Source organism: Zootoca vivipara, chromosome 5, assembly GCF_965207765.1.
Source record: "Zootoca vivipara chromosome 5, rZooViv2.hap1.1, whole genome shotgun sequence".
Lineage (NCBI taxonomy): Eukaryota > Metazoa > Chordata > Lepidosauria > Squamata > Lacertidae > Zootoca > Zootoca vivipara.
In genome coordinates this window covers 727,773-748,098 of record NC_142588.1, presented here as the reverse complement: position 1 = coordinate 748,098, position 20,326 = coordinate 727,773, and the positions used below count along the sequence as shown (strand labels likewise).

Genomic DNA, 20,326 nt, shown 5'->3' with positions numbered 1-20,326 from the left:
CTCCTCCTATCGAACTTTCCTTAAAACTGTTCTATTGGATTTTCGAACTTTGATAAGAAATTTGAATATAATAATAGTAATAAAGTCTTATAGGTAGGAATGTAATGTGTGTAGGTAAGGCATGTCAATGTAGGTAATTGATTTTTTGTGTATGTCTTGTATTCTTTGTCTAAGCCTTGCATGTCTTGTATGATGAATGGTATGAATGTATGTATATGTATCATTCTCTGTTTTACCTATGTGTAATAAATAAAATTTTCTTTTTTTAAAAAAAAAAAGGAAAAATGCCACCTTGGCTGTGCACGCAACCTGTGCCTCCATGGAAAGGGAGGCATCCAAGGTTACTCCCAAGCTTGTGACAGAAGGGGCTGACTGTGAGGAGTAACAAGTAACCAAAGAGTTAACTGTGTACTGTCCACCTGACCACTGAGGAAGATATCATGTTACAGAATGTACTGGAAGTTTTTCTTTGTGTAACAGTTGGTTTCGTTTTTGCCTGGGAGACGGTCGCAAGATGTCTGCGAGCTCACCAGGTTGTTTGTTGTTTTCTCTCTAAAATAAACTTCAGTAGTTATTAGAACACCTTGGACTCTGTGTGTTCTTAAGAGACTTTTTATCCAACGGCTATACAAGTTTCCGCTGTGTGTGAGAAGAAGAAGAAGGCTCTGCTGTATGTTTTACTGCCAGCCCGGGTCTACGGAGCAGAGGCGCTAGAGAAAGCGTGCCGGGCGGTTTTTAGTGGCTCCTAATTGAGTCATAAATAACTCAAAGGAGTCCTATATTCGTCACAGGTTATGGATGACAGGTTCTGGGAGATAAGAGGTCCTGAACCTAATCAATCACCAAAGCAATAAAAGGTGATTGCAGCTGTAAAAGCCTTGGAGAAAGAGCTAGCTGGGAGAAACCTGTTATTTTGCAGTCGGCACTCGCTAGCAGAAAGACCCTGGACTGGAGGCTGGGATCCGCAGTCTACCCGGAGGAGCAACGTCAGCTATTCTGAGTGAGTACAGTACAGTGCTGGACACGGAGCCCGGGGGTAGACAAGATGGCGGAGCAGCTCCAGGAGTCATTTGTCGTGCCGTTCCAGAGGTTGAATGGCGACAACTATGCAGAGTGGAGAGAAAGGGCAAAAATGTGGTTGCTAGGAAAGGATTTGTGGACTTGTGTGTCAAATCCTCCAACCCCTGCCGCTGATAATTCAGCAGCTGAAGCGCAGAGGTTTGCGGCAGAAACCAGGAAAGACAATAAGGCTCTATGTGCCATTGCCATGAGCTGTGATGCTACGCAATTGCCCTATGTGCAAAATGCTGAAAATGCTAAGCAAGCCTGGGACAGTCTGGAAAGGGTCCATCAGAGAAAAACAGCTGGAGCTAAGCTGCATGCTATGAGGCATCTCTTTGAGTTGAGACTGAGACCAGGGCAACCCAGTAAGGAGCACATTGGCAATGTGATTGATGCATTCCATAAGCTGCAGCGGCATGAGCTTGTGTTCAAAGAGAAGGAAAAAGTTTATATCTTGCTGTCTAGTCTGGGAAACGTCTATGAGCATTTGTGCCTAACGTTTGAGGCAATGCCTGAAGATGAGCTTACGCTTGCTTACGTTTCTGGTCGTTTGGCGGATGAGGAACTGCGACACCAGAAAGAATCGGCTGAGAAGGGGGGCCGTGGGCGCAGAGAAGCCAGTGGGGGTGCAGGAGAAAGCACTGAGGAATCCACTGTGAGTGTGTGCGCAACAAGGCTTTGTTTTCGGTGCCAGGAGCCGGGGCACGTAGCGAGATTCTGCCCAGCTCCGGAAGCAGCCAAGGTCACTCAGCCAGGTGCCAGGCAACCCAGCGGACGTGGTCGTGGGACCAGCCAGCAGCGCCAAGGCAGACGGCGTGGGAAGACTACAGATAAGCCTGTCAGCCAACATCTTTCTGCTGCCTTAGCAACGGTTAGAAACAAAGGACAGGACAGTTTCACTTTTATTATCGACTCAGGCAGCACCCATCATCTTGTACCGCCTTCAGGACAGATCCTGAACTGCAGGCCACTTGAAGATGAAAAAAGCCTGCATCTTGCTGATGGTTCTTCTGGAACAATTAAAAGCAAGGGTGTTTTTTATATGCAATGCTTAAACACTAACCTTGATGTTTATGTTGTACCAGGCATGGAACATGGTCTCTTAAGTGTGTCTTGCTTATTGCGTGAGGGTTTTGAAATAAGTTTTGCCAATGGTGTTTGCAAAATTGCCAGAGATGGGGCTGAGCTGGTAAGCGTTACTGTTGGGTCTGATGGTCTGTTTGTCCTAGATGGGAGGGGGCAAGCAGGTGGAAGTAACACTGGTGATGCTCAGGCTAAAAGCGCTAATACCCCTAAGGGCACAGAGGGCGCTATCCATAAGGATTGTATTCATGCTTGGCATAGAAGATTTTGTCACATGTCTTTTCCTTATGTGGAAAAAGCCCCTGATTTTGTCAAAGGTTGCAGGTTCAAGGCATGCCATAAACACCTGCAGTGCCGCGCATGTGCGAAAGCGAAGACGAAGAGATGCTCTTATCCTAGGTCTGAAAGGAAGAGCACAAAACCATTTCAGTTAGTGCACTTGGGTATTTCTGGGCCTATGTCTACGTCAAGTTTAGGTGCTTCAAAATATGTTTTGTGTCTTCTGGATGATTTCAGCCATTTTTCTTGGGTCATAACACTGAAAGAGAAAGGGGAGGCTGCCAGAGTGATAAAAGAGTGGGTAGCCGAAGTAGAACTGCAGTTCTCCGTCACTGTCCAGTGTTTTCAGAGTGACAGGGCGGGGGAGTTTTTGAGTGCAGAACTACAAGGGTTCTTCCGCAGCAAGGGAATTAGGCACAGGAAGACCGCCCCTTTTAGTCCCCAGGAAAATGGTTTGGCTGAAAGAAAATTTAGAACGCTGTCTGAACTGGTAGAGGCAACGTTGTTTGATGCAGGATTACCCCAGAAGTTTTGGGGGGAGGCTTATAAATTTGTGAATTATTGTTCAAACCGCGCTTTTAATTCAGTTGTGGAAAACACACCCTACTACATGTTGCATGGCAAAGTTCCGAAGGTGCACTATTTCAGAACTTTTGGGTGTGAGGCTTGGGTTCTAATTCCAAAGCAGAAGCGCAGAAAGGGAGGATCAAGATCCAGGAAAATGATCTTCTGTGGTTACGAACCAAACTCAAAGGCTTGGAGGTTTGTACCAGCAGAGGGGGACCAAACCCGCATTCACATTAGCAGGAGTGCTACGTTCTGTGAACAAGAGGGCTGGAGACGCATTCATGCTAACCCCGAAGTTCTTCTTGACTGGTCTTCAGGTTTTGACCAGGAAGAGGAAACTCAGGTGGCTGATGCTGGAGTTCCAGGTGCTGCAGGACCAGATCCAGGTCAGGCAGCTGGTCCAAGTGGTGTAGCTCCTAGGGAAGTGAAGCAAGTAGTCAGAAGCGCACCGACTTCACCCCAGGTCAAGCCTGGGAAGTATAGCAAACGTGGTAGGTCACCCACTTCACCCAAAGCAAGCCCAGAGGGGGCTGCAAAGCGTAGTAAGTCTCTTGACAGTGCTGCTAGTCCGAGAGAGCCACAGTCAGAGACAAGCAGTTCGGATTTAGAGGGGGAAGATGTGGGACCAAGGCGTTCAAAACGCACCACGAAAGGTAAACCACCTGAAAGGTTTTCAGCTGTCAGTGTATGAACCTGAAAGCTTTGAAGAGGTGCAACAGTTGTCAGTAGAGGAAGCTAGTAAGTGGAAAGTTGCAATGGAGAAAGAGTTGAACTCCATGCAATCTCTTGGTGTGTATAGCTGCCAGAAGGCAAGAAAGCAGTCAGTTGTAGGTGGGTCTACAGGCTGAAACCCACAGTGACTGGAGAGCCTCAGTACAAGGCTAGATTAGTGGCTAGAGGTTTTACTCAGAAGAAAGGAATCCACTACACAGATGTCTTTAGTCCCACTTCGAGGTGTGAATCTTTCAGAATGCTTTTAGCGACTGCAGCGCAGAGAGGCCTAGTGGTCAACCACTTTGATGTGGACACCGCTTATTTGAACTCTGACCTCCAGGAGGAGTTGTACATGTTGCCTCCTCCAGGGTTTGAGAGTGACGTGCCAGGTCAGGTGTGGAAGCTGCACAAGTCGATCTACGGTCTGAAGCAATCCGCTAAAAATTGGAATTCATGTCTTGATTCTGTTTTGAAGAGCCTAGGTTTCAGGAAGAGTCTAGCTGACAGTTGTCTGTATCTCAGAGGTGAAGGAGAACAGCACGAACTGTTGCTTGTCTATGTAGATGACCTGATCTGCTTAGCAAAGAGCCAGATGCAAGTGCAAAAGTTTGCAAAAGAGCTAGGCAAGAGGTTCAAACTCAAGAATCTAGGTGCAGTGAATGTTTATCTAGGTGTGCAGATAGACAGAACTGAGGATGGAAGTTTTTTGCTCAGTCAGAAAGGCAAGATTGAACATTTGCTTGAGAAGTTCAGAATGTCTGACTGTAAAGGGGTCATAACACCCATGGAGACAAACTTTGTGAAAGAGTCACAAGTGAAGGACAAAGTAGCGTTTGAGAGTCCTGAAGTGTTTCAGTCAGCGCTAGGGAGTCTGTTGTATTTGTCACAATGGAGCAGACCAGATATTGCTTTTGCAGTCAATTTGCTCAGTAGAGAAGCATCGAAACCTAGCGTGCATGCTTGGAATGGCATTAAGAGAGTACTTAGGTATTTGCAGGAGACCAAAGAGTATTGTTTGGAGATGTCAGCGCAAGGTGAGCCACAACTCACTTGTTTTGCAGATGCTGATTGGGCCAATCAGGACGACAGGAAGTCAGTGAGTGGTTTGGTAGTCAAGTTTGGAAATGCCCTGATTGGTTGGCGGTCGCGCAGGCAAAGCCTAATAGCCATGTCTTCCACGGAAGCCGAATTCTGTGCGTTGTCTGCGACATGCACTGAGTTGGAGTACTACAGATGTTTGGTCCAGGAAATCTGGGGTGATTGTAGCCAGCCCATCACTGTTTGGGGCGACAATCAACCATCTTTGAGACTGGCGGAGTCTGGACAGTTCAAGGCCAGAACCAAACACTTAGACATCCGCTTCCCAAACGTATGTCAGAGCATACAGGCAGGCTTGGTAAAGTTGAGGTATTGTCCAAGCCAAGAGAACCTAGCAGATGGGTTCACAAAACCCTTGAGTTTCCAACGGCATGGGGAATTCTGTGAAGGGTTGGTTTTGGGGTAAGTTTGGATACCCGCTATCCCCAGTGTTCAGGTGAGAGGGGGTGTGAGGAGTAACAAGTAACCAAAGAGTTAACTGTGTACTGTCCACCTGACCACTGAGGAAGATATCATGTTACAGAATGTACTGGAAGTTTTTCTTTGTGTAACAGTTGGTTTCGTTTTTGCCTGGGAGACGGTCGCAAGATGTCTGCGAGCTCACCAGGTTGTTTGTTGTTTTCTCTCTAAAATAAACTTCAGTAGTTATTAGAACACCTTGGACTCTGTGTGTTCTTAAGAGGCTTTTTATCCAACGGCTATACAAGTTTCCGCTGTGTGTGAGAAGAAGAAGAAGGCTCTGCTGTATGTTTTACTGCCAGCCCGGGTCTACGGAGCAGAGGCGCTAGAGAAAGCGTGCCGGGCGGTTTTTAGTGGCTCCTAATTGAGTCATAAATAACTCAAAGGAGTCCTATATTCGTCACACTGACACCAATTGAGCCCCATATCAGGCTCAGGATAGGACCCGTCGAATGCTTTTTGTCCCAGGAGAGTAGCCAAAGGACAGACAAAAAAGGATCCACTGAGGTGATTAAGCTGCCTGAGAGAAGCTACCAAGAAGAGACTTTTTGCACAGCCGTTTGCATTTCGGCCTATGATCCCTAGAATCATAGAATCATAGAGTTGGAAGAGACCACAAGGGCCATCCAGTCCAACCCCCTGCCAAGCAGGAAACACCATCAAAGCATTCTTGACATATGCCTGTAATCCTGTCAGGTACAATAATTTAGCATATGATTGTTCAGGCAGTTGGTGGTAGAACAAGCAGCTAAAGGGTGGGTAAAAAATCAATACTGGGTATATTTGAAGGTTCTGGGGTGGCAACTTTGCCCTCAAATATGAATCATAGAATCATAGAGTTGGAAGAGACCACAAGGGCCATCCAGTCCAACCCCCTGCCAAGCAGGAAACACCATCAAAGCATTCCTGACAGATGGCTGTCAAGCCTCTGCTTAAAGACCTCCAAAGAAGGAGACTCCACCACACTCCTTGGTAGCAAATTCCACTGCCGAACAGCTCTTACTGTCAGGAAGTTCTTCCTAATGCTTAGGTGGAATCTTCTTTCTTGTAGTTTGAATCCATTGCTCCGTGTCCGCTTCTCTGGAGCAGCAGAAAACAACCTTTCACCCTCCTCTATATGACATCCTTTTATATATTTGAACATGGCTATCATATCACCCCTTAACCTTCTCTTCTCCAGCCTAAACATGCCCAGCTCCCTAAGCTGTTCCTCATAAGGCATCGATTCCAGGCCTTTGACCATTTTGGTTGCCCTCCTCTGGACACGTTCAAGGAGCTATCAAGGAGACAGAAAGATGTGAGAGGTTTCCCTGCAAGGCCCTGGAAATGGCTCGAGGTCCCTCCAGGTCCCTCAGACATGGAAGACTCCTGAGACTGGCAGCAACTAGACAGTATGACTGTGAAAACCAGCAACAACTTTGAAACAAATTATCTGAAACTAAATGGATAAGAAATTTATAACATCCTGGTTCTTTCACGTATACTGTACTTCTTTTCTTCAAAAGTTCAAATAAAGGCTCGGCTGAATTTTCAGAGATTTACCCATACAAGCCATCTAACAGGGCTGGTTTGGTTGCTGTACCCCCCCCCTTCAACAATTGATGTACACTATGAGATTTTGGGTGAAGAAAAAATGTCATATGCATGGAACAATCGTATTGGTCACCCATGGACTTGACATTAAATTGTGCTTTCACAAGACATAAAAGGGGCCTCTGATGAGCCAAATACAGGGGCTTCTGGCTCAGTTCCAAGACGTGACCTTCATACTCATACATACTTGGGTGGACAGCAGCTTGTTTGGTACAGAGTAAAGGAAATGTGTATATGTATGTGCGGAGAAAGCGAGAGAGAAAATTCAGAAAAAGTACAAACCTGCTTATTGACTTGGCAGTCTTTGTTCAGGTTCACAATACTCATTGCACAATACATTCACTATTTCATTCTGCCTTCCTGAAGTTTAGTACCTAGACTAACACCCAGGCTTTAACATCCAGGAAAACACTTGAGTTTAGTTAGGGTGTGTGTGTTTATTCAAAAAGAAAATCCTTCAGGCCTCACTTTAGTACCACAGATGGTGGTGCAGAAAGCAGAGATTATTATTTCCCTGTGTTGAGATAGAGGCCTGGTCCTTTGCCCTTTAACACAGGGCAGCCAGACTGAGTCCCAGCGTCAGAAGCTTCACATCACTCACAGCATTGGCTTTCCATCAGTTTCGAAATGGGCCAGGCAGCGGATTCCCACACTTCTTTTCAAATGTTTCAACATTCTGTGAAAAGCTTCGTTCGAAAACAAGTCAGCTCGAAAAATACGATCGAGCTGCAAGATGAAAAATGTAGCCATTTAAATAAGTGGGTTGGGTGGGAACTGGGTACCTGGCAATGGCCTATTCCCCTTCCCAGGTGTTGCATAGGGCAGAAGGTAGGGCCCATGAAGCCTGAGCCCTTCAGGAATGGGAGTGTGCTGCTGTGTTGCTGCAATGGGCAGAAATGTTGAATTCCCAAAGCGGCTTGAAAACAGAAAAGTATTCTTTTGGCTGGGATTTAAAGCCTTGCTGAAGGACAGCAAGAGGTCCTAGGAACCTAGCTGTCAAGGGTGCTTCCCAGCCAAAGGAATGCACACGGCAGATGGTTACCTCTTTATTGCCAAGCTGACACAGTCGTTTCTACGGTTCTGAAGACCCACACACACCCATCTAGTGTCTGGGCAGCTATTCCCAGGTCCACGCTCAATGGAACAACTGCAGGAACAGGGGACCACTCTCTCTCTCCATCGCTTTGGTATGTACCTGCACACACACAGCGGAAGACTACTCCCGTGTGACAACTTCCTATGCTCATCCCATTTCAATCCCCTCCTGGTTCTGGGAGACAGTGGTACAGGAGAGGGTGGGGAAGCCCCGGCCCCCTGCTCCCTTTCCCTTGCCTGACCTGCCTCTTTCTCCTCTTCTTCCGACCCATCCTGTGCTCCACCCTCCATCTCCGAAGCTTCCCCCTGCCTTGACCCTTGCCTCCTGCCGGAAGTCATGCCACCTTCTCCCAAGTCAGACTCCAACCCCGCTTTTCCTGGCGCACTCATCAGCCTGTCCTTTACATTCGTGAGGTTAAGGAAAAGAGAGCCTAAAGGCAAGGATTTGGCAGGAAAGGTCTCTGTAATCCTCACCATTTACATGTTTAGTAACAGCTTCAATCCAATAATCCCACCCCCTGTTAATAGTCATGTCCCTCAAGGAGCCTTCATCCAAATTAACATGCCAGCATAATCCTCTTTGTACATTTAACTATACTAAGCTCTCCTTAATATTGTTGGGCACTGTGATGAAACCCACCAGTTGTTCCAAGGGGGCTCCAAGCTCTGCAGAAATGTTATCTAGCTTGCTTTTTTTAAAAAAAAAATGACAAAATACCAGCTGGAGAAGGAAACCGAATGAAATAAGCTCCCCACAGCATGTGAAGGGAAACAAAGTGTTTTTCTATCATCCAGAAAACAAGAGGGCTTGAAATTCACGCCAATTATGTATGGAGCAAGCACAGAGATTGTTTGCATAATACAATTGCCATAGAACAAATCATTATATTCAGAAACACTGTATTAGCTTAAGTATTGTACAGTGGAACCTCGGTTTATGAACACCTCGGTTTACAAATTTTCGGTTTACGAACGCCGCAGACCCATCTGGAACGGATTAATTCACTTTCCATTACTTTCAATGGGAAAGTTACAGGTAGGTAGCCGTGTTGGTCTGAGTCGAAGCAAAATAAAAAAATTCCTTCAGTAGCTTTCGTGTGCATTTGGTATGAGCTTTCGTGTGCATGGTATCTGAAGAAGTGTGCATGCACACGAAAGCTCATACCAAAATAAAAACTTAGTTGGTCTTTAAGGTGCTACTGAAGGAATTTTTTTATTTTGTTTCAATGGGAAAGTTCGCTTCAGTTTATGAACAGACTTCCGGAACCAATTACACCCATGCTTCGGGTTAAGTACGCTTCAGGTTGAGTACTCCGCAGACCCATCTGGAACGGATTAATTCATTACTTTCAATGGGAAAGTTCGCTTCAGTTTATGAACGCTTCACAGTTTATGAACAGACTTCTGGAACCAATTGTGTTCATAAACCGAGGTACCGCTGTATGAAGCTTTTGACAGCACCTCATTCAGCCCCACAATGCTCTGTGTGGGTCTTCCCCCATCCTGGTGCCCTCCATATGTTTTTGGAATGCATCCTCCTACTTCCTTGACCAGGGTCCACAGTGCCTGGGACAGACAGGAATTGCAGTCTAGAAAAATCCAGAAGGCATCAAGTTGGGGGAGACTGCTCTCTGACAGCAATTTTCAAGCAGTTTACCTCAGGGAACAACTTATTTCTGAAAAATGTACAGTCCATGTTCCAATATCTGAATATTCTCAAAGCAAATAAACACTCCTGAAAAGATTCCAGGTTGTATTTTAGTGCAGCCAGTTTACCCAAGGCATCAGTCAGCCTACTGAGCTTATTGAAAGTGCACCCTAGAAAACACCCCCAAACCATCCCCAGAAGATTTGAGCAGTTAAATGGTATGCAACCTGCTTTTCAGGGAATCTCATCCATCACTGAAGACCCTCTCATGAGCTTCCAAAACCCTGTTTGAAAACCAGCAAAGTAGGGAGGTTTGTTTTCGACACATTCGCCCATCATCAATGCATGATCGGCATTTCATTGGATATAACCAAAGCACACCAAAAACTCCAGGCAGCCATTCCATCTGAGATTCACAGTGTATTTAGTGGCAATAATACTGAATGGTAGGAGGGTAAGACAGAAAGGTAGACAAGGACTCCAAAAGTTACATAGAAGAGTTCCAGGGCACAATCTCAAAATAACAAAATATAATTGAAAAGAGATCGTATTATGAATTAAGCTGTACAGTGGCTTAATGAATAGGGTTGCGGTAAGGTAAAGGGACCCCTGACCATTAGGTCCAGTCATGACCGACTCTGGGGGTTGCGGCACTCATCTCGCATTATTGGCCGTGGGAGCCGCGGGAAAGCTTCCGGGTCATGTGGCCAGCATGACTAAGCTGCTTCTGGCGAACCAGAGCAGTGCATGGAAATGCCGTTTACCTTCCCGCCGGAGCGGTACCTATTTATCTACTTGCAGTTTGACGTGCTTTCGAACTGCTAGGTTGGCAGGAGCTGCGACCAAGCAATGGGAGCTCACCCCGTCGCGGGGATTCGAACCGCTGACCTTCTGATCGGCAAGCCCTAGGCTCTGTGGTTTAACCCACAGTGCCACCCGCTGTAGGTTGGGGTACGTATGTCTGAAATCGGGGTGTAAAGGAGGGAGCAGAGGAGATGCACGCACCCCTCTGAAAGTTTGGAAGTTGGAAGGAGAGAATGGTCCTTTCACAAACAGATTACGGCTACTTCCTACCTCATAGCTGCACACATTTGAAAATGAATTAAATTCCACACTCCAACCAACATCGGTTTCACCCATACCTTTTTATATGCGTCAACAGTATATCCTGGAGACAGGAAAATGCAGCTACTTACTGGTTAGCATTCCTATAGCACTTGGAAGTCTTCAAGGTGCTTCCCATTCATGATCTCAGTGTTTACTTACAATGACCCTGTAAGTATGATTACGATTATCTCTTTATTGCATATGTGGACCCTGAGAGTGGCCAGCCTAAAGCCTCCTAGTGGGTTCACTGGAGAGTTGAAATAGAGAGAAGGACCCAGAAGCCCATTACCTGGATAAAAGGCACCCTAGCACTCCTTCATCAACCACTTCAAATCTTCTCATCACCAGAATTCATCCTAACTGCAATCTACACTAATGGAAGAAGGTGTTTGTGTTGAATGCAACACATGGGAGCCTTCTAGAAGCAACAGGCACACTGTGGGTAGTTCAAGGAATTAAAGCTACATTTCAAAGTGGGTTCAAAGCATAGAAGAGTTACAGGCAGATAATGCTAATAAAAGAAGAGGCACCATCATGCACCAGGGAGCACAGCAAATGGCACAGAAGGAAGAAAAAGGGAAGGTCTCTTTCCTCCTCTCCACGCTAAAAAGATGCTGCGGAGATTAGAGTCTCGGGAGGTCTCCAAGTCATTCAACATTCTTGTATTTTGTAAACAGGTTGTACAAAACTCTTAGGGTAGATTTCAGGTCCAAGTTGACAACATCTGAGGGATTAAAAAGAGAGAGAGATTTTTAGGTTAAGAGCTTGACTTTTACGAAATTAAAAATGGTCTTCTGCTAAACAAGCTTTTTTTTAAAACCAAAATGCCCCCGTGCAATTCCCTTTATACAAAATTATGAGAAACGTCAACAACAACAATAAAAACTCCCGTTAAAACAACTCTCTTAGGAATGGCAAATGAATTTTATTTGAACACTGAACTGAAATGCCTTTTCCAGAGACTCACTGGGAAGTTTAAACACATAAGCACATTTGAGAAAATAGTCAAATTTTAGAACGTTACAGAATATATTATTCTTGTAATAAAGCTGCTAAACTGTTGGACCAACCGCCTGAAAATTTAAGGCAGCTTCATATTTTAAACCTGTACCTACACAAGCCTGCTCCAAACAGAAAAGTATTTACAATGCTTCTGGAAACTATTTGGGGGGGGGATTTCCAAATTTGTAGGGGATGGATTATTTGGGCAATCTTGGAGGCCGATGAGCATCTGTAGGCAAACAGGAGAAAGTGCTGGTCCATGCTTTCCCTCCTAATGAGGGGATTTTGTAAACAAGTCCTTTTGTGGGCCATAGCACAGGAACCCTTCCCAACCACAGCTCATTCACTCAGCTTTCATTATCTTTGCATGAGGGACAGAAAGTTGTCTTAGCCAGCACACTAAACCTCCGCATTGCCCACAAATCATGACTAAGCAGAAGATTAAAAACACATTAAATGTTATGGCATCAAATGACATTTGATACAAGATTAACAGTGCAATCCTGGACGTATTTACTCAGAAGTACAGTGGTACCCTGGTTCTCAAACGCCTTGATTCTCACAACGCCTTGGTTCCCAAACGCCAAAAACCCAGAAGTAAGTGTTCCGGTTTTCAAACATTTTTCGGAAGCCAAAAGTCCAATGCAGCTGTTGGCTATTGTTTTGTTTTATAAGCACTGTGGTCTAAACCACGGAGCCTCTTGGGCTTGCTGATCGGAAGGTCAGCGATTCGAATCCCTGCAACGGGGTGACCTCCCATTGCTCTGTCCCAGCTCCTGCCAAGCTAGCAGTTCGAAAGCACATCAAAGTGCAAATAGATAAATAGGTACCGCTCCAGCGGGAAGGTAAACAGCGTTTCCGTGTGCTACTCTGGTTTCGCCAGAAGTGGCTTAGTCATGCTGGCCACATGACCCGGAAAAACTGTCTGTGGACAAACGTCGGCTCCCTCGGCCAGTAAATTGAGATGAGCACTGAAACCCGAGAGTCGTTTGCGACTGGACTTAACTGTCAGTGGTCCTTTACCTTTTACATTGTTTATTGCTTTCATTTTATGGATCAATGGTCTCATTAGAGAGTAAAATTCATGTTAAATTGCTGTTTTGGGGTTATTTTTAAAAGCCTGGAATGGATTAATCTGTTTTGCATTGCTGCCTTGGTTTTGGAATGCTTTGGTTTTGGAGCAGACTTCCGGAACGGATTAAGTTTGAGAACCAAGGTACCACTGTAAATTCCACTGAGTTCAGGTGTGCCAACTCTAGAGGGCGGAAGTGCCGCCAGCCCCCTCAATATTCCTCAGCAGGGGACTCAGCTCCCCCAATATTCAGGGGTTGGAGGAGGCCGAACTGCTGAGCCGAGCGCAGGAGCCCATCCAAGGCAGGCGAGAGAAGAGGAGACACGGCCATTGAAGCTGCATGGTGCTGGGCAAGGCCCCTGCAATATCTGGTCCAAGGTGGCTCCTCTGAGTTCCATGGGGCTCACTCAGTGGTGGTCGGTGGCTATTTTGCCTGGTGGGTGGAAGGCAAGGAAGCCAACGATAGATGGAGACAGAGCCAACGAGAGGCGGAGCCCACTAACTCCAGCTTTCTCACCTTCCTCATCTCTGCTGAGTTCTACAAGAGCAACAGTGAGACTAAGGAGCAGGAAGACAATCAATTGTGCCCTCCTCTAAGCTGGTTGTTAGCATGAATACAGGGAGATGGGGGCTCTTTGGGAGCAGGATGAGATGGGTGGGACAGAAGCTCATTTGCCCTGATAGACCAGTCTCTGCTAGTGACACTGCCTGGAAAACATGGCCATGGAAATTCAGCCTTAGACTACACTTTATGGCTGTTAACCATCTTGAGAATGAAGCCTAGGAGAAAGCTGTAGAAAAACAGCCCACGTGGACATGGCTAGAGATGCTGCTGCAGTTGGGAGAACCAACAATTTAAATCCCTCCCATGCTTGCCAACATGCATGCCCAGTTGAGCATGTGCTTGTTTCAGTGAAACTCAGGCCTGCGCACGATACCTTCTGGTCGAGCTTTGGGCTTCTTCAGCCCTCCGTCCTGCATCAGTTCAAAAGCAAAGGAAACATTGTGAACCTGCAAAACAAACCAGCCACACAAAAAAAAAGTTCTTAAATTTTCATAGTGGGATGAAAAGACCCCCTCATCCCCCCGTTTCCCCCCTCATATTGCTTAGCGTACCCCTGGATGCGTGTTCCCCAGGATTCTTAAGTCAGTCTACGTGGTTAATGTATCATCTTTTTTCAAGAAAAATCACATTGCTTAAACCCTTTAGGACTTGTTCAGGTGACCCCACGGATCAATGTAATATGCCCGGTGGAAGCTCATTCATTTCAGCCACAGACATTGTCAGGCCTGGAATTGAATTCTAAGCACAGAAATTTCATGCGGCTGAGTCCCTGCTGAAGGTGCTGTTGGCATCACATGTATGTGTGAATACTTCATGTAAAAAAAAAGAAAAAATGAAGCAAAAACCCTGCATATATGAACCCTTGGACATCAGAGAGGAACACTCTCCCTGAAATGCTAGCTTTCCAAAAACAGAGACTTTCAATATCTGTGCGGCAGCATTAAACACATCCCCCCTCATCCCCGCAACAACTGGAAGTGCTAAAATCCAGGAAATGTCACATGAAGGGTTGTGGGTTCGAGCCCCACATTGGACAAACAATTCCTGCATTGCAGGGGGTTGGACTAGATGACCCTCATGGTCCATTCCAACTCTGCAATTCTATGATTCTATGACTGGTACATCGAGTTCAGCTGTCAGAAGTGACGGGAGCCACAATAACTGTTATTGGTAATTAACTGGCCCGTGCAAGGAGATCATATATGAACCGGGCTGTAAATGACACATCAGCGTCATTCTGATGAAAACAGGCTTCATTCATGATATATGGATCAAAGTGCAGCGAATGGGAATGGGAAGAATATTCTCTTTGATTAAAGACTGGAGTAGGTTGTCTATAAGGCAAGCTTTGGAGGAACATTTTGTTTTGTGCAAATGCACCGCAGTGGGTGGGGGGTCTCTTTCTGCAGTTACGGTAGATAAAAAGAGCTCGCTTCCTTGCTGCCATCTACCTTGAAAGGACCAATTCTTGCAAGGGCCACACACAGGAGGAAGGGTTTTAATTAAAACTACTCACAGTGGGTGGCGCTGTGGTCTAAACCAGTGAGTCTAGGGTTTGCCGATCAGAAGGTCGGCGGTTCGAATCCCCGCGACGAGCTCCCGTTGCCCGGTCCCTGCTCCTGCCAACCAAGCAGTTTGAAAGCACCCCCCAAAAAAGTGCAAGTAGATAAATATGTATCGCTCCGGTGGGAAGGTAAAAGGTGTTTCTGTGCGCTGCTCTGGTTTGCCACATGACCTGGAAGCTATACGCCGGCTCCCTCGGCCAAATTTTATGGTTGGACATGTTACTTGACTGAGAGGCGCCTGGAACACTGTGGGCAAATCAACGTACAAGTCCTCTAAATAAACCAACACAAAATAGAATCATAGAATCATAGAGTTGGAAGAGACCACAAGGGCCATCCAGTCCAATCCCGTGCCAAGCAGGAAACTCCATCAAAGCATTCTTGACATATGCCTGTCAAGCCTCTGCTTAAAGACCTCCAAAGGAGGAGACTCCACCACACTTCTTGGCAGCAAATTCCACTGCCAAACAGCTCTTACTGTTAGGAAGTTCTTCCTAATGTTTAGGTGGAATCTTCTTTCTTGTAGCTTGAATCCATTGCTCCGTGTCCGCTTCTCTGGAGCAGCAGAAAACAATCTTTCTCCCTCCTCCATATGACATCCTTTGATATATTTGAACATGGCTATCATATCACCCCTTAACCTTCTCTTCTCCAGGCTAAACATGCCCAGCTCCCTAAGCCGTTCCTCATAAGGCATCGTTTCCAGGCCTTTGACCATTTTGGTTGCCCTCTTCTGGACACGTTCCAGCTTGTCAGGATCCTTCTTGAACTGTGGTGCCCAGAACTGGACACAGTACTCCAGGTGAGGTCTGACCAGAGCAGAATACAGTGGTACAAACTGAGTACGAACTGAGGCTCTATCCTTCCTTGGCACACATACAGCTTCCCGTCAGGGGCTCCAAGGTCTCCTATGCAAGCCAGCCTATGAATTAATACTCATTCATACATGTTATAGTGGAATTTCGATATTTTTATAATGCAAGGTTGGTTCAGCAGTTCCGGCGCACATAGAATTCATTGAGCTACAGACTTCACTGTTATTATTATAATACCCTATTACTGTATCAAGGTTAGGGTTATCCTATACCCTTTTAAAATGCAGGGTTTTTTGGAGGGGTTATTGGGTTGTTGTTGTTTTTATTTTGATTATGTATTTTGCGGTTTTATATTTTTATGGTATGGGGTGGCATATAAATTTAATAATAATAATAATAATAATAATAATAATAATACCACTACCCTATACCTGCAGGTCTCAGGGTTGTTCACAGGGGAAAATCAGAATATAAAACCACAAAGTACATAATCAAAATAAAAACAACAACCCAAATAACACCTCCCTCGACCTATTTTAAAAGGGCATACTTCTTTGCTATCAGCAACAGAATTGCAAAGCTTTCCCCAGCACTTGAATAAATAGAATTCAGACAAGTGCCCAGAATTTTGCTTTAAGGTGACCAATGAGAGCTTCTCTCTGTACACTAAAGAGTGACTCGGCTGTTTTATAGTGTACACTGTGTGATTGGAGGCTTTCGAATTCTGCTTTTTAGATTGCAATGTATCGATTTACTTTTACTATGCAAGTTGGTTGTTTAGCATTGCTGTTGCACACCACCTTCATTTCTTAGGAACGGTTTTATAAATCCTCAAAAGAAAAATAAAATAAACGGAGAACGCCCACTGTGTGCATGTGAGGGGGCTTTCTCCTCCTCTTCAGTTAGGAGATACGTCCTCGTGGAAGATGGGGGGGGGCAAGATGGATCAACAGGCACTGCCCATGAGATTTTTCAGTCACATCCAAGGAGAGGAGGAGCAGCCAAGATTCCCCCCACCAGCCATTTGTGTGAGAGAGCGGATTCTGTCCCCTTCACTTGCCCATTGTCCCTCCCAAAGGATCAGCAGGATCATGGCCTTTTCAAGTGCCCTGTGCACACAGATCCAGCTGCTCTATTGGAGCACAGTCTGTGAGATAAGGGTGACTCGAGAGACTTTACTTTCTCTTCAAATTATATTTGCAGGCCATTTTATCTTTAGATTTCTCTCATACACCCCTGCAGCTAATACATCATTGTGAAGCTGCGGGCTGCACAGTAGCTGCTGGATTAATTGGTTTTCCAGGTAAGATTCATGGCTAAGCTTCTCAGAGCCTTTAACAGAATTATAAAATGCTAACCATGCAGCTTCTCTGCCGCCATTATGAGAACCTGCTGGTTTCACTCTGGCTTTAGTGGCAAATATGAAGATGGAAGGCTCATTTGAATGCGGCAAACCATTCACACAGGAGAATGAATATGTGTTAAATCTCATTTGATGCTTATCTCAGCAGCTGTGGAAAAATTGAATGAAAGAAAGAAAACATAGAGGGACTGTTGGGAAAGATCGGGATTATTACGGATTTTGAGTGAAGATTTGGACATTAGAATAAAGACGGCAGTGTGGACAGTTATCAGCAATCCCCAAATTTTGAAGCATGGGAACTCAAAAAAAATTTATGATTTGGCATAACATTCGGTTTAATTGATATGTATTTGTATAATTTGAAATAATGGATGTGATATAATTGTGTTTTAATTGGAAAATTAATAGATTTTTTTATTAAAAAAATATGAATGCAGCAAACCAAAGTTGCCTGGCTGGGATTCCTACCCACCTTCTGATCAAAACTTTCAGGTGTTAAATAGAAATGGTGGAGCGGAACAAAATAGTCCTCGAGGAGACCCATCAGCAACACCAGGTAGACGCCATCTGCAAACTGAAGAGAAACATGAGTGACCCCAAGAGAAATCAATCGAGTGCTGCCTGCAAACTATCAGCTGAATCAATAATCAATATCTCCTGGGCACATCAGCTCTGGTCGGAATTGCTGGCATCAATTGGTGTTTGCAGGGATTTTACTGATTTATTATTACCCCACAGAGGATGGAGGTGAAGAAAAATGCAAAAGAAGAGCGAGTGAAACAAGAAAGGGTGTTTCCAAGTGTGCAAGGGGGGGGGGGTGGACCATAGCTGTCAAGTTCTCCCTTTTTTCCAGGGAAATTCCCTTATGCTGAATAGGCTTCCTCGCGAGAAAAGGGAAAACTTGACAGCTATGGGGGGGGGGGACGGACCAATCTATCAAATGCCAACTTTATATTCAACTGTTGTCCTTCCAAGGCAGCCGTATTTAATTCCTCGTGCCGCAGCAAGAGATGCAGAACACAACAGGTTAAATAGGAACTTGGCTTGCCTGTTATTAGGATAAATACATTTCGGGCAAGACTGCGATGGTGTCCAGCAACTAAAATGGACAAGGTGAGTTTATTTGCTACAGTGCAAATAAAAGTTTACAGACCCCTTTTACCAAGAAATCCTGAGACCAATAAGATTGAACTCATTGGTCTTGTACTTGCCTCTCATTTTCAGTTTAAGGTTTTTCTGTTTGCCGCGTCTCAACTGCGCATACCCTTTCTACCACCTGCTTGCATATTTTGACAAGCCAAAAAGAACAGGGGGAGCACGACAGGAAGCTGAGTTTCACTACTGTTGCTAATATTTAAGCGCTTACATTACTTCTGCCTTCGTCTGGACCTGGGTAGCTAACCTGTGTCCCTTTACGTCAGGCAACCCCAAACTTTGGCCCTCCAGATGTTTTGAGACTACAATTCCCATCATCCCTGACCACTGGTTCTGTTAGCTAGGGATCATGGGAGTTGTAGGCCAAAACATCTGGAGGGCCGCAGTTTAGGGATGCCTGGTCTAGGTGCTGAGGGGCCACCTTAGACCCTTGGAATAAAGGGGTGGGAGATGTGGAGACATTTGTGGCCCCCTTACAGGCCCTCCATAGAAGTAAATGGAGCTACCTTTCCATTTGCTTCCATGGAAAAGGGAAAGGAGTTGAAAACTCAGAAAGGAGGGGGGATCATTTTCTCTCCAGACCATGTTGCCTCAAGAACAAAGATGGGGATATTTTATGTAACTTCAGTCCTTCCCCTTTGCCCCGTTCAGCTACATATAACAGGGAAATTGGGTTGAAATTGGGGAAAACTCTCCAGGGGAGAAAGACAAGGGGATGTAATATTTACCTACGGCAGAGATGTAGCTTAAACTGGTCCTGTATTCAGGCTCAGATATTTGAGTGGGAAAGCAGCTTAGAGAGAGAAGTTTTTTATCAGCAAAAACAGTCTTGGAGGAAAAGTTTACATGCTTAAACCCCAGTCATCTAATAACATTTACAGCCTCCTGCAGATACTTTGATTCATTTCTTGATTTTAAAAAGGAAGATGTTCAAAAATATCTGAACGCATGGTTTGACTGTCAACGCTGGGACTGAGGAACGCCTCTTACCTGGGTTTCTAATTCTGTCACTTCCAGATTAAGTTTATTTAGGTGCTTGTTCACAAAAGTGATCAGGGACTGAAAAGGAAAAAGAACACAGCAGGTAAGGAAATTAATGAACCAGCGATATGCAGATCAAGGCTGCAACCCTAAGCCCATCTACTGGCGTGCCTAGGACCGCACCGCTATTCATTTGACACTTCTAAGAAGGAACGTAAACACTTTCACAGTACAAAACCACCCATTTGTAAACCTTGTGCTTATGGAGAAGGAAACTTTGGCAGGTTTATTATATTTGGAATTCAATGGAACGTGGACTGATTCCCATGAAGTGTCTTTTGCCCACGCAAGCGGCATCCTCCAGCAAAGCTGCTCCCCTGGGGAAATGTGCTCTGGAAGCATCTGATGAAAGACAACTTGGACCTTTCAAGGAGGCTTGCTTTGAAACATTTTTCAGCACAAGAAAGCTCCTCAATCGACAGACTCACCAACAAGCAACAGGGAGGGAGGAAGAATGTAAATCCTCAGGACTCTACAAACCGCCTAAGGCAAAACTTTCTTACACGCCTCTGCAGCCTGGCTCTTGAGGGTTTTTGCCTGGCTGTCCTTTGATGAATGCCTCTTGCTTGTGAGGATGGAGGGGCGAGTGAGTGAGTGAGTGAGTGGGTGTAGAAACTTGCCTACTGCACAAAATGTAAACGTTGCATTTGCTGCTCCACCCACCCCTTCCTTTGGCCCAGCCGCCCTTGGCAAGTGGCTGCCAGAAGGCTGCCCAGAGGTGGCCCTCAGACCCAAATAGGTTTCCCTGTCGTGGTTTGACTCTTCAGGGGTCAAAGTGTAGAAAGGAAGGAGAAGTGGAGTTCAGCAAAGGCTGAGGTAGAGGCACTTCACTTTTTGCTTCATCCAGGCTGCTGGTCATTTTAAAGTTTTTCATCCCAGGAAAAACACCCATTCTCAGTAACGTGACAAAAGATCTTTGCCAGAAACAGTAAATAGAGGGCAAATAAAGGCTGGAAATTTTGTGCCAGCAACTTCGCGTGGAGGCTGCAAAAAAAGTCGTAATCGTGAGGAGCAGGCATCCTGCAATAATCGCCCAGCACCTA

General features: G+C 45.4%; 1 protein-coding gene across 3 annotated transcripts in view; it reads right to left on the bottom strand.

Annotated features, from left to right (window-relative positions):
- Positions 1-10,005: 10,005 nt before the first annotated feature.
- Positions 10,006-20,326, bottom strand: part of PARVB (parvin beta) — a 47,743-nt gene continuing 37,422 nt past the window's right edge. For all 3 annotated transcript variants that reach the window (XM_035137882.3, XM_088669920.1, XM_035137883.3), the window contains exons 10-13: positions 19,233-19,301; positions 17,560-17,661; positions 13,718-13,790; positions 10,006-11,429 (exon numbers count right to left, since the gene is read on the bottom strand). In XM_035137882.3, coding sequence (XP_034993773.2) covers positions 11,353-11,429; positions 13,718-13,790; positions 17,560-17,661; positions 19,233-19,301 — 321 coding nt within the window. In that variant the 3' untranslated portion in view covers positions 10,006-11,352. The remainder of the gene's footprint in view (positions 11,430-13,717; positions 13,791-17,559; positions 17,662-19,232; positions 19,302-20,326) is intronic.